General features: G+C 45.1%; 1 protein-coding gene across 2 annotated transcripts in view; it reads left to right on the top strand.

Moving 5' to 3' along the window:
• The first annotated feature begins 10,045 nt into the window (after positions 1-10,045).
• LOC135556744 (CD81 antigen-like) overlaps positions 10,046-14,745 on the top strand; it is a 20,118-nt gene continuing 15,418 nt past the window's right edge. Inside the window, exons 1-2 of one of the 2 annotated variants that reach the window (XM_064990159.1) lie at positions 10,046-10,288; positions 12,665-12,779. In XM_064990159.1, coding sequence (XP_064846231.1) covers positions 10,223-10,288; positions 12,665-12,779 — 181 coding nt within the window. In that variant the 5' untranslated portion in view covers positions 10,046-10,222. Of the gene's footprint in view, positions 10,289-10,994; positions 11,054-12,664; positions 12,780-14,745 lie in introns of those variants that run through there. The other variant, XM_064990160.1, reaches the window with a different exon arrangement.

Raw genomic sequence — 14,745 nt, 5'->3', positions numbered from 1 at the left:
TGGATGGGGGTGAGAACAATGAGCCTCCTAGGTTTTGTATTTAAGTCAATGTACCCATTGGACGACATAAGCTAGCTGTCCTCGGCTACACCATGGTGCTACCCTACAGAGTGATGTTGAGGCTACTGAAGACCATTGCAAAACAGTGTGTTTTAATCAATTATTTGTTGACGTGAATATATCTAAAAAAGGATAACTTTAATGTTTTACAGTTTTTATTTACAGTGGGGCAAAAAGTATTTAGTCAGCCACCAATTGTGCAAGTTCTCCCACTTAAAAAGATGAGAGAGGCCTGTAATTTTCATCATAGGTCCACTTCAACTATGACAAACAAAATGAGAAAAAAAATGTTTTAATGAATTTATTTGCAAATTATGGTGGGAAATAAGTATTTGGTCAATAACAAAAGTTTAGCTCAATACTTTGTTATATACCCTTTGTTGGCAATGACAGAGGTAAAACGTTTTCTGTAAGTCTTCACAAGGTTTTCACACACTGTTGCTGGTATTTTGGCCCATTCCTCCATGCAGATCTCCTCTAGAGCAGTGATGTTTTGGGGCTGTTGCTGGGCAACACGGACTTTCAACTCCCTCCAAAGATTTTCTATGGGGTTGAGATCTGGAGACTGGCTAGGCCACTCCAGGACCTTGAAATGCTTCTTACGAAGCCACTCCTTCATTGCCCGGGCGGTGTGTTTGGGATAATTGTCATGCTGAAAGACCCAGCCACGTTTCATCTTCAATGCCCTTGCTGATGGAAGGAGGTTTTCACTCAAAATCGAATGATACATGGCCCCATTCATTCTTTCCTTTACAGAAATCAGTCGTCCTGGTCCCTTTGCAGAAAACAGTCCCAAAGCATGATGTTTCCACCCCCATGCTTCACAGTAGGTATGGTGTTCTTTGGATGTAACTCAGAATTCTTGTCCTCCATACACGACGAGTTGAGTTTTTACCAAAAAGTTATATTTTGGTTTCATCTGAACATATGACATTCTCCCAATCTTCTTCTGGATCATCCAAATGTTCTCTAGCAAACTTCAGACGGGCCTGGACATGTACTGGCTTAAGCAGGATGACACGTCCAGGCACTGCAGGATTTGAGTCCCTGGCGGCGTAGTGTGTTACTGATGGTAGGCTTTGTTACTTTGGTCCCAGCTCTCTGCAGGTCATTCACTAGGTCCCCCCGTGTGGTTCTGGGATTTTTTCTCACCGTTCTTGTGATAATTTTGACCCCACGGGGTGAGATCTTGCGTGGAGCCCCAGATCGAGGGAGATTAAAAGTGGTCTTGTATGTCTTCCATTTCCTAATAATTGCTCCCACAGTTGATGTCTTCAAACCAAGCTGCGTACCTATTGCAGATTCAGTCTTCCCATCCTGGTGCTGGTCTACAATTTTGTTTCTGGTGTCCTTTGACAGCTCTTTGGTCTTGGCCATAGTGGAGTTTGGAGTGTGACTGTTTGAGGTTGTGGACAGGTGTCTTTTATACTGATAACAAGTTCAAACAGGTGCCATTAATACAGGTAACGGGTGGAGGACAGAGGAGCCTCTTAAAGAAGAAGTTACAGGTCTGTGAGAGCCAGAATTCTTGCTTGTTTCTAGGTGACCAAATACTTATTCATTAAAAATCCTACAATGTGATTTTCTGTTGGTTTTTTTCTCATTTTGTCTGTCATAGTTGAAGTGTACCTATGATGAAAATTACAGGCCTCTCTCATCTTTTTAAGTGGGAGAACTTGCACAATTGGTGGCTGACTAAATACTTTTTTGCCCCACTGTATATGAAATTCTCTGAGGGTGGTCCTCCCCTTCCTCCTCCTGCGGAGCCTCCACGCCTACTAGCTGATAAACTAAACTGTATATCAAAAGGGTCAGAGCTGAGCCTCTGTAGCTGTGGCAGGGAGGCAGGAGGACGTTGCTGGGAATGATGTCTGTATTCCAAATGGCACTCTATTCCATATATAGTCCACCACCAACAGAGCCCTAGTCAAGAGTAGTGCACTATATAGGGAATAGGGTGCCAGCTCTGGTCTAAAGTAGTGCACTATATAGGGAATAGGGCTCTGGTCTAAAGTAGTGCACTATATAGGGAATAGGGTGCTATAGGTACTGGTCTAAGGTAGTGCACTAAATAGGGAATAGGGTGCCATTAGGGACGTACCTGAAGTGCTAATATGAAAGAAGCCTTGATCTCTCTGGAAGCACTGAAAGTGTTACATATGATGCTGTACTGTGTTCACTGTTAAGCAACAGGCAGCATGGCCTGTTTTAAAACTACAAATAGTCATTTATGTCATTGGTTGAAACAGTCCTTTGAACAGCAGTAAACAGTCCATTGAACAGTGATTTTGTCAAAACAAAGCAGCCCAAGGGAAACTTTAGAGAATCCACCTTGGTGCTAATTCTTCCAAAGGGTTTTTAGTGGTTTGTTTCTAATTTCATTCAGTGTGTGGCTGACTGTTTTAGGATGGAAATTGTACTTTTGTTTCCATTCTGATGGTGGGCCTGACTGATTTGTTTCAGTTCTGATGGTGGGCCTGACTGATTTGTTTCAGTACTGATGGTGGGCCTGACTGATTTGTTTCAGTTCTGATGGTGGGCCTGACTGATTTGTTTCAGTTCTGATGGTGGGCCTGACTGATTTGTTTCAGTTCTGATGGTGGGCCTGACTGATTTGATTCAGTTCTGATGGTGGGCCTGACTGATTTGATTCAGTTCTGATGGTGGGCCTGACTGATTTGTTTCAGTTCTGATGGTGGGCCTGACTGATTTGATTCAGTTCTGATGGTGGGCCTGACTGATTTGATTCAGTTCTGATGGTGGGCCTGACTGATTTGATTCAGTTCTGATGGTGGGCCTGACTGATTTGATTCAGTTCTGATGGTGGGCCTGACTGATTTGATTCAGTTCTGATGGTGGGCCTGACTGATTTGATTCAGTTCTGATGGTGGGCCTGACTGATTTGTTTCAGTTCTGATGGTGGGCCTGACTGATTTGTTTCAGTTCTGATGGTGGGCCTGACTGATTTGTTTCAGTTCTGATGGTGGGCCTGACTGATTTGTTTCAGTTCTGATGGTGGGCCTGACTGATTTGTTTCAGTTCTGATGGTGGGCCTGACTGATTTGTTTCAGTTCTGATGGTGGGCCTGACTGAGTTGTTTCAGTTCTGATGGTGGGCCTGGGTTTTTAGCAGTTTAATGAAATGTATTCAGTGCTGATGGTGGGCCACTGCCTGTATTTGCCATTTACACACCTGACTGATTTGATTCAGTTCTGATGGTAGTGCCTGACTGATATAGGGAATGGGTGCCAGCCCTGGTCAGTTCTGATGGTGGGCCTGAGTAGTGCCACTGATTTGTTTAGGGAATAGGGTGCCAGCCCTGGTCAACTGATGGTGGGCTGACTATTTAGGAATGGGTGCCAGCCCTGATTTGTCAGTTCTGATGGTAGTGCACTATTTCAGTTCTGAATGGTGGGCCAGCCCTGATTTGTCAGTTCTGATGGTGGGCCTGACTGATTTGGAGCATTTGGGGAATTTGTTTCAGTTCTGATGGTGGGCCTGACTGATTTGTTTCAGTTCTGATGGTGGGCCTGACTGAGTTGTGCATTAGTTAGGGAATGGTGGGCCAGTTTTTGCAGTTTAAGAAATGTATTAGTGCACTATATAGGGAATAGGTTGCCATTTACACACCCATTGGTCAAGAGTAGTGCACTATATAGGGAATAGGGTGCCAGCCCTGGTCAAGAGTAGTGCACTATATAGGGAGCATTTAGGGAATAGGGTGCCAGCTCTGGTCAAGAGTAGTGCACTATATAGGGAATAGGGTGCCAGCCCTGGTCAAGAGTAGTGCACTATATAGGGAATAGGGTGCCAGCCCTGGTCAAGAGTAGTGCACTATATAGGGAATAGGTTGCCAGCCCTGGTCAAGAGTAGTGCACTATATAGGGAGCATTTAGGGAATAGGGTGCCAGCTCTGGTCAAGAGTAGTGCACTATATAGGGAATAGGTTGCCAGCCCTGGTCAAGAGTAGTGCACTATATAGGGAATTAGGTTGCCAGCCCTGGTCAAGAGTAGTGCACTATATAGGGAATAGGTTGCCAGCCCTGGTCAAGAGTAGTGCACTATATAGGGAATAGGTTGCCAGCCCTGGTCAAGAGTAGTGCACTATATAGGGAATAGGTTGCCAGCCCTGGTCAAGAGTAGTGCACTATATTTAGGGAATAGGGTGCCAGCTCTGGTCAAGAGTAGTGCACTATATAGGGAATAGGTTGCCAGCCCTGGTCAAGAGTAGTGCACTATATAGGGAATAGGGTGCCATTTAGGATGCCAACAATATGGTATTTCTATTCCCATCAGCTTTTAAAGTGACACATGGTACTTAAGGCTATATTGAGGTAAGCAATCCATGGTACTCAGGCTATAGTGAGGTAAACTATCCATCGTACTCAGGCTAAAGTGATGGGATTAAACACCTCCCTCTGCAACTGGGTCCTGGACTTTCTGATGGGCCGCCCCCAAGTGGTAAGGGAAGGCAACAACATCTACCACGCTGAACCTCAACACCGGGGCCCCTCACGGGTGTGTGCTCCGTCCCCTCCTGTATTCTCTGTTTACCCACGACTGCGCATGACTCCAACACCATCATTACATTTGCCGACAACACGACAGTGGTAGGCTTGATCACCGACGACGATGAGACAGCCTATAGGGAGGAGAGACCGTGTGGCCGTGTGGTGCTAGGGCAACAACCTCTCCCTCAACATGATCAAGACAAAGGAGATGATTGTGGACGATAGGGAATGGAGAGCCGAGCACGCAACGGGGCTGAAGTGGAGCGGGTCGAGAGCTTCTAGTTCCTTGGTGTCCACATCACTAAGGATCAATTGTGGTCCAAAACACACCAACACAGTCATAAAGAAGGCACAACAATGCCAACAAAGGTTCTACAGCTGTATCTTGACTAGTTGCGTCACTGCCTGGTATGGAAACTGCTTGGCATCCGACCTCAAGGCACGACAGAGGGTAATGCATACGGCCCAGTACATCACTGGGGCAGAGCTCCCTGCCATCCAGGACCTCTATACCAGGCGGTGTCAGAGGAAGGCCTTTAGAAATTGTCAAAGACTCCAGCCACCCATGTCATAGACCAGGGTTGGGCATTTACAGTCCTCAAGGGCCACCTGATTGGTGTCACAGTTTTGTCCCAGCCCCAGCTAACCCACCTGACTCCAATAATCACCTAATCATGATCTTCAGTTTAGAATGACAATTGATTAATCATCTGTGTTTTGCTAGGGATGTAGAAAAAGCGAAACCAAGTGACACCCTTGGAGTCTCCCACCCCTGTCATAGACGGTTCTCTGCTACTGCACAGCAAGTGGTACCGATGCACCAGGTCTGGAAACAACAGGCTCCTTAACAGCTTCTACCCCCAAGCCATAAGACTGCTGAACAGTTCATCAAATGGGCACTGGACTATTTACATTGACACCCATTATTATAATATTTGTTTGACTCTTGGCTCTATGCACACTCACACACTCTGCTGCGACTCAGTTTATTATGTCTCCTGATTACCTAGTCACTTTTACCCCTACCGACATGTACATGATGTATTACCTCAATTACCCCGTACCCCCTGCACATTGACTCAGTACTGGTACTCCTTGTATGTAGCCTGGTTATTTTATTGTGAGGAAGTAGCAAGCATTTTTGGAATGGTCTGTTTGAGATACAAGTTTGAGGTGGGGCTTTTGAAGTGTTTTTTTCTTCATCAAGTTAGCTTTGGCCACAAATACGAGTATAGGATAAGTCAACATTATTTGGGTTTGAGCTGACAGAATATTAACTTTTAAAAGTGAGATTTTCCCCTGAACTGTTTAAAACTGCAACATGTTCCTCTCAGCCTCATGACAAAATGTGTAGAGTAGCAGGAAATGTATTTTAAAACTGCAAAACGTTGTCTCATCCTCATAGTAAAATTTGAAGAATAACATGAGACGAGCTATAAAACAGCACATTTTTCTCTGCCCCGTGGCAAAATCTTTAAAGGTGCAAAAATCCACATCCTTCCAATTATACTGTGTTTTAAAAAATACCCCTCAATACACCCCTCAATAGAGGCATAAAAAGTAATGTCAAACTGTGCAGAATTGCCGGAAATCTATTTTAAAAAAATCAACAACGAAAAATCTGGGTGACGGACCTCCCTGACACCCCGTTTATCATACCCACAGGAAGTGGGGGGGCTCCTCTGGAAGTCGAAGGAAGTCCCGCCTCGTTCCTCATGTCGAGGAACGGGCCAGTCGGCGAAGGTGGAAATCTTGAATGATGTTGAGATCCAGAATGTCCTCCACCGGAACACAACAGCGCTCGTCTGGACCGTACCCCTGCCAGTCCAACCAGGTACTGGAGCCAACCCCCACGACGTCAGGAGTCCAGTAGGGATCTGACGGCATAGGCGGGACTTCCTTCGACTTCCAGGGGAGGCAGAGAGGGGTTGTTTTTGGGGAACAGCCTCAGCTAAGGGACCTGGAACCACCAGCCTGAGAAGGGAGACATGAAAGGAAGGTGAGATACGGTAGTCACTTGGAAGCTGTAATCTATGTCACCTTGTTGACCCTCCGGAGAACCTTGAACGGCCCCACAAACCAGGGGCTCAGCTTCTTGCAGATGCGATCACCAGGATGGAACACGGGTTCCTCCCTGCGGTGGCGATCCGCCTGCTCCTTCTGATGATGGACGGTGCGCTGGAGTCTCACGAGGGCATCGCTCCATACCTCTTCTGCGCACCTGAACCACTCATCCACCGCAGGAGCTTCGGTCTGGCCCGGTGTCCAACACACTGGAAGTGAGTCAGCCCAGTGGAGGATTGATGTAATGAATTCTCATCGTACTCCACCCAGAGAATGAATTGGGCCCACTCCCCCTGTCGGTCCTGGAAGTGGCTACTCAGGAACCTTCCCAGCTCCTGGTTCATCCTCTCCACCTGCCTGTTAGACTGAGGCTTATACCCGGAAGTGAGGCTGACGTGACCCTGAGCTTCTCCATGAAGGCTTTCCATAACCGTGATGTGAATTGGGGGCCACGGTCAGACACGATGTCCACCGGAAGGCCATAATGCTGGAAGACCTGCTGGAACACTGGAACAGTAGGAACAGTAGGGAAACCAGAGAGAACTCAAGAGGGGGCGGGGAAAGCAGGTCCTCCGGCATTCGGGTGCCCAGTCCGTGATTCTCATCCTTGACCATGAGATGGTGGGGTTATGGAGTTGGAGCCATGGGAGGCCGAGGATGATCTTGTGAACTGGTGCACTAATGATGAGGAAGGGAATGTTTTCCAGATGAATGGACTCTACGGTGAGGGTGAGTGGCGTGGTGATGTGTGCGGTGGTTCCGGATCCTAGTGGCTGATTTATCAAGGGCTTGGACTGGAAACGGAGAGGAGAAAGAGGGAAAATGGTGATGTTCAGAGAGGAGGCGTGGTGGGTGTGGTCAATAAAGTTCCCGGAGAAACTGGAATCCACTATCACTGTAGAAACTGTACACGAGGGACATGTTTCCCTACCGTCATGGGTTCGGGCTCTGATACAGAGTGGTCACTGAGGGAAGGAGAGAAGCGACGAGGGTATCGACGCTCCCAAAGTAGGCCATCGTGATGAGTGCGTCCAAGGACAGGTTGTTGTCGTCTCGACGTGCCAGTTCAGTCTGGATCTCCTTGCGCAGTCCTCTTCGGAAAATCTTACAGAGCGCCGGCTCATTCCATCAGCTGGATGCTGCTACTGTCTGGAAGGTGAGTGCGTCTTATCATCCTGCCGTAGTTGAAATAGGTGCTCACCTCCCTCTCTAACCTCCAGTGGATGATCGAAGATACCACTGAACAGAGCCTTGAACCCCTCATACGATTCCAGCACCTCCTCTCCTCTCTCCCAGACGGCCGAAGTTTGGTATGCAACATCTGCATACCAAACATTTGAATTCAATCCAACCCTGTTCTACCATCCTCACCAATCGGTGGGCATCACCCTGCTCTACCATCCTCATCAATTGGTGGGCATCACCCTGTTCTACCACCCTCACCACTTGGTGGGCATCACCCTGTTCTACCACCCTCGCCACTTGATGGGCATCACCATATTCTACCACCCTCGCCACTTGGTGGGCAGCGCATTATTCTACCACCCTCGCCACTTGGTGGGCATCACCCTGTTCTACCACCCTCGCCACTTGGTGGGCATCACCCTGTTCTACCACCCTCACCACTTGGTGGGCAGCACCCTATTCTACCACCCTCACCACTTGGTGGGCAGCACCCTATTCTACCACCCTCACCACTTGGTGGGCAGCACCCTATTCTACCACCCTCGCCACTTGGTGGGCATCACCCTGTTCTACCACCCTCGCCACTTGGTGGGCATCACCCTGTTCTACCACCCTCACCACTTGGTGGGCAGCACCCTATTCTACCACCCTCGCCACTTGGTGGGCAGCACCCTATTCTACCACCCTCGCCACTTGGTGGGCATCACCCTGTTCTACCACCCTCGCCACGTGGTGGGCAGCACCCTATTCTACCACCCTCGCCACTTGGTGGGCATCACCATATTCTACCACCCTCGCCACTTGGTGGGCAGCGCCCTATTCTACCACCCTAACCACTTGGTGGGCATCACCCTGTTCTACCACCCTCGCCACTTGGTGGGCATCACCCTGTTCTACCACCCTCGCTACTTGGTGGGCAGCACCCTATTCTACCACCCTCGCCACTTGGTGGGCAGCGCATTATTCTACCACCCTCGCCACTTGGTGGGCATCACCCTGTTCTACCACCCTCGCCACTTGGTGGGCAGCGCATTATTCTACCACCCTCGCCACTTGGTGGGCATCACCCTGTTCTACCACCCTCGCCACTTGGTGGGCAGCACCCTATTCTACCACCCTCACCACTTGGTGGGCAGCACCCTATTCTACCACCCTCACCACTTGGTGGGCAGCACCCTATTCTACCACCCTCACCACTTGGTGGGCAGCACCCTATTCTACCACCCTCACCACTTGGTGGGCAGCACCCTATTCTACCACCCTCGCCACTTGGTGGGCAGCACCCTATTCTACCACCCTCGCCACTTGGTGGGCATCACCCATTCTACCACCCTCACCACTTGGTGGGCATCACCCTATTCTACCACCCTCACCACTTGGTGGGCAGCACCCTATTCTACCACCCTCGCCACTTGGTGGGCATCACCCTGTTCTACCACCCTCGCCACTTGGTGGGCATCACCCTGTTCTACCACCCTCACCACTTGGTGGGCAGCACCCTATTCTACCACCCTCGCCACTTGGTGGGGGCATTCTACCACCCTAACCACTTGGTTCTACCACCCTCGCCACTTGGTGGGCATCACCCTGTTCTACCACCCTCGCCACTTGGTGGGCAGCACCCTATTCTACCACCCTCGCCACTTGGTGGGCATCACCATATTCTACCACCCTCGCCACTTGGTGGGCATCACCCTGTTCTACCACCCTCGCCACTTGGTGGGCATCACCCTGTTCTACCACCCTCGCCACTTGGTGGGCAGCACCCTACTCTACCACCCTCACCACTTGGTGGGCATCACCCTATTCTACCACCCTCGCCACTTGGTGGGCATTACCCTATTCTACCACCCTCGCCACTTGGTGGGCATCACCCTGTTCTACCACCCTCGCCACTTGGTGGGCAGCACCCTATTCTACCACCCTCGCCACTTGGTGGGCATCACCCTGTTCTACCACCCGCCACCACCCTGTTCTACCACCCTCGCCACTTGGTGGGCATCACTCTGTTCTACCACCCTCACCACTTGGTGGGCAGCACCCTATTCTACCACCCTCACCACTTGGTGGGCATCACCCTATTCTACCACCCTCGCCACTTGGTGGGCATCACCCTATTCTACCACCCTCGCCACTTGGTGGGCAGCGCCCTTCTCTCCATGTCTATGTCTATACCACCTCAGTCTCCAGTCTGGCTTACACACTCATTAGTAGAAGGAGGAGTTTCTCGAGTAGAAGGAGGACAGACCTCGAGTTCTCTGTCACAGATGTTAAGTTGCTATAAAGGAGGGGAATCTCTTAACGGTCCTTCTTCTTAGAATCTTGGACATAATCTTGGTATCACGCGTGCACCTTAATAATTAATTTATCTTTTTAAGAACGGACCTGAACACTCGAGCATCATGCCAGTAGTGGGCTGCACATTGTGCATTAAATTCATGCTATTTTTCTTTAATTTTGTTTTCTGGGTGAGTTGAGACTTTTTAAAAATGATTTTATTTTTAAATCTCGTAATTTTTAAACGATGTTTCTTTATATGTATTATTATCGACACACTTCTTCAATCTGTGGTCGATAAAAGTTCATCTTAAATGTTTTAAATCTTCTTAAATCTTTTAGCTTGTTACAGAACTTAAGTCATACTCCCAACTGTTGTGATTACCAACCTGTCTATTTCAGATCAGCCACAGAGTATCACTGAGGTACTGATGAGCTCCTATTCAGTACTACTTTCATATACATCCTATGAGACTATATCACAAACTGTTATATTGTGTGAGGTTCTCTCGTAGGATAGGCCTATATTTTTCAATGATCCAACTGAAGATTTAACCGTGCGAAAACTGTAGTGGCTCAAAATAATAAGCCTGTCCTAAAGGAGATACCCTACACTTTTCAATAATTCACTTTTCTATAATACACTTTTCTATAATTCACTTTTCAATAATTCCCTACACGTAACACATACAATCCAACAACAATTGGATTGTAGAATTTATAGATTGAGACATAAAAGCCTAGTATTTTACTGTTGCTCACAACAGAAACACGGAGATAGTTCGTGCGTGCGTGTGTGTGTTGTAGTAGGAAGCATGCGAGTGTGACTCCATCCAGTTTTTACCAGATGTTCCAGGCAAATGGGGAGCAGACCTGCATGGTTTCAAATAGTACTTGGAATCATTCCGATACTTTCAGCGCTTGCTTCAGTCTGCCTGATGAGCCAGGAGGACTGGGTATGCTTTTTTTTTTTAAAGCTATTCTATTATTTCCATTGCACCAAATATTCTCAATCAAACATAGTAAAAGTATTTGAAATGTTTTCAATTACCATTTGAACCCAGGTCTGATTTGGAAGATTGGGGGGGAGGGAATATTTATTTTTTATTGACATTTCCTTTGTTCCGACATGCTTTCTTTTTCAAATGAACTGCAGTAGCTAAGATGTTGTGACTCTAATGGTTTGCTCAGGTTCAGGCTCAAATGAAGAGTCTCGTTCCAAAACTCTATATATCCATTTTCAGAAATGTTGGTAAATTAGCTTATTATTGTTTTGAAGAATTTAGGAAGTAGATTTGGTGTGTTTTTTCACTATATATAATCATCACATGGGGTTGTTCAATGACTGACATGAATTGATTTGAAATATATCACTTGATGGTTTCATTTCAGAGAGACAAATAAATCATGTTTGTTTGCAAAAAAGCTATATATCTGCCTCACTCTCAGAGAAATAAGTAGCACTGCTAGGTTTTACACATTCAAATGAAACAATTAACTACATTTTCAATAAAGAACTGTACAAATGATATAAATATATATATATATATATATATATATATATATATATTATAAATGAATCAATACATTAATATGAGATCTGTATGTAAAACATTTACATTTGACATTTCTAATTTAGCAGATGCTCTTACTCAGAGTGCCTTTACAATTAGTACATTGATCTTAAGATATCTAAATGAAACAACCACATATCACAGTCTAATATACAGGATACAAACATTCCATTCCAGCTAAACAATCGATATACAGTATAGTGTTTTGCAAAACATTTGAATACACATCTAAAATCTATAAATAAAACATCCTGAGAACTGTACTATTTGTACAGACACATGAAGGTACCCGTAAGCAATCATTTCTTATGGAAAAAAACAACTATGTGAAAAATTGGTGGATACAGGGTTTTGGATATAACTCCCTCAACTGTAGAATTACTTAGTACGATGTAGTCTGCGGTCAAAGTATGTTCACTTGGCAGTGTTGAGGCTAGAGAGGCTTGTTGGTACCCAGTGCGATTCTGCAAGCATTTTTCCCCCCCTCTTGCTTTTTATTCAATCCTATTTTAGGGGGGGGACTCCTTATCATTAAAAGTCACACAGCATATCCTAGAGCCTAGCTTCTCTGTGATTTACTGTTGTTTTTACTGCTGAGCTGCTAGAATGGCAGTCTCTCTCTATAACTCTCTTCACACTGAGTATTCGATTTCCTGCTTATTTGGAGAGGACAACGGAGCCACAAGCTAGGTTTTCTCCAACACTGACAGAGGGTGACTGTTGGAGAGGGTGACAGATTGGAGAGGGTGACAGATTGGAGAGGGTGACTGCTGGAGAGGGTGACTGTTGTCACAAAGTGCTTTATAGTACCCCCCCCCCCCCCGGCATAGACCCCAAAGAGCAAGCAGGGGTACAGCAGAGAAGACAAACTAACAGGAAGACTGTGTAAACTGACTCAGTCTGCCTGTCTGTCTCTCGCTCGCTCTGTCTGTCTGTCTGTCTGTCTCTCTCTCTCTCTCTCTCTCTCTCTCTCTCTCTCTCTCTCTCTGACAGTTGGCTGGAGGTGTGATATTGGGAGTGGCTCTATGGCTTCGTCATGACAACCAGACCAGCAGTCTTCTCATGCAGCAGTTTGAAGATGAGCAGGCTCCCAGCACCTTCTATATCAGTAAGTATCTACAAACCATTTCAATATTGTTGTTGTTTCAATATCTGTGTGTGAACCCTGGGGTGTGTTGGGTTGTGTCCCACCCCTAGGGGTGTGTTGGGTTGTGTGTGTGTTCCCCAGGTCCTGCAGAGTCAAGGTCTACTGAATTATTTCATCCATCTCTTACTTCTCTCTCAGCCTCTTCTACCTCTGACCCCTAGTGCACACTTAAAAATACACATGGTAATATACAGTACATGGTAAATATACATGGTAATATACAGTACATGGTAAATATACATGGTAATATACAGTACATGTAAATATACATGGTAATATACAGTACATGGTAAATATACATGGTAATATACAGTACATGATAAATATACATGGTAATATACAGTACATGATAAATATACAGTACATGGTAAATATACATGGTAATATACAGTACATGATAAATATACATGGTAATATACAGTACATGATAAATATACATGGTAAATATACATACATGGTACATGATAAATATACATGGTAATATACAGTACATACAGTAAATATACATGATAAATATACATGGTACAGTAATATACATGGTAATATACAGTACATGTAATATACAGTAAATATACATGGTAATATAGTACATGATAAATATACATGGTAATATACAGTACATGATAAATATACAGGTAAATATACATGGTAAATATACAGTAATGGTATAATATACAGATAAATATACATGGTAAATATACATGGTAATATACAGTAATATAATATACATGATAAATATACATGTAATATACAGTACAATAAATATATGGTAATATACAGTAATATAATATACAGTACATGGTAAATATACATGGTAATATACAGTACATGATAAATATATATGGTAATATACAGTACATGGTAAATATACATGGTAATATACAGTACATGATAAATATACATGGTAATATACAGTACATGGTAAATGTACATGGTAATATACAGTACATGGTAAATATACATGGTAATATACAGTACATGGTAAATATACAGTACATGGTAAATATACATGGTAATATACAGTAATATAATATAGAGTACATGGTAAATATATATGGTAATATACAGTAATATAATATACAGTATATGGTAAATATACATGGTAATATACAGTACATGGTAAATGTACATGGTAATATACAGTACATGGTAAATATACATGGTAAATATACATGGTAATATACAGTACATGGTAAATGTACATGTTCTGAACGTTTTCAAAGGTCTGTGTGTTGGCTTCTTCTATTTTGCTAGTTTTGGTAGTAAAATGTACACACTGTACGCCCATTAATTCAAACTTGTCCACTCCCATACTTACCGCAGCTAAGTGTACAGAGAGGATACAACTATTTTTATATCAGAGAACAAACCAACCCAACCCAGCAGGGCTCACTGATGATTGGAAGGGTAAGGCGGCAGGCTAGGCCCACCCAAAGGAACATCAAGAGAGGCTTTCTTCTCTCCGACCCCTCGAACACACGCCCTTGCATAATTCAAATAAACCTTGTACATCTGGGCTTGTTATAAATTAGAGTTGAGAGAGGATGTTTTTAGCTTGCCTGGAACGCCAAACTGGTGTTTATGTAGGAGAATATATAAATATACACTGACTCCTAGGCTCCCCTCCTACCAGACCAGCTGAACTAGTTAGTTATTGCTGCAAGGGCAGTGTGTCCGAGCTTTCTCAGACTGTGTGTCTTGGGGAAGTAATCTGTAATTGTCCTCTGTCTTTTGTGAAGGTGGACTCTGTAGTTGATTCGGTCAGACTAGTGGGTGGAGAGGGTTGAAGAAGTGCCGGTGATGATTAAAGCCTTGATGTTAACCTGCTATATGTAGTTGAATTGTTTTTTTAAACATAATATTTGATTGGCAGAATAATTTGAATCTGGGGTTATAGTTATCAACTAGTAATCAAATAATTTACACA

Source organism: Oncorhynchus masou, chromosome 15, assembly GCF_036934945.1.
Source record: "Oncorhynchus masou masou isolate Uvic2021 chromosome 15, UVic_Omas_1.1, whole genome shotgun sequence".
Taxonomy (NCBI): domain Eukaryota; kingdom Metazoa; phylum Chordata; class Actinopteri; order Salmoniformes; family Salmonidae; genus Oncorhynchus; species Oncorhynchus masou.
Note: the sequence above shows the minus strand (reverse complement) of the source record. Positions and strands in the feature narration are given on the sequence as shown.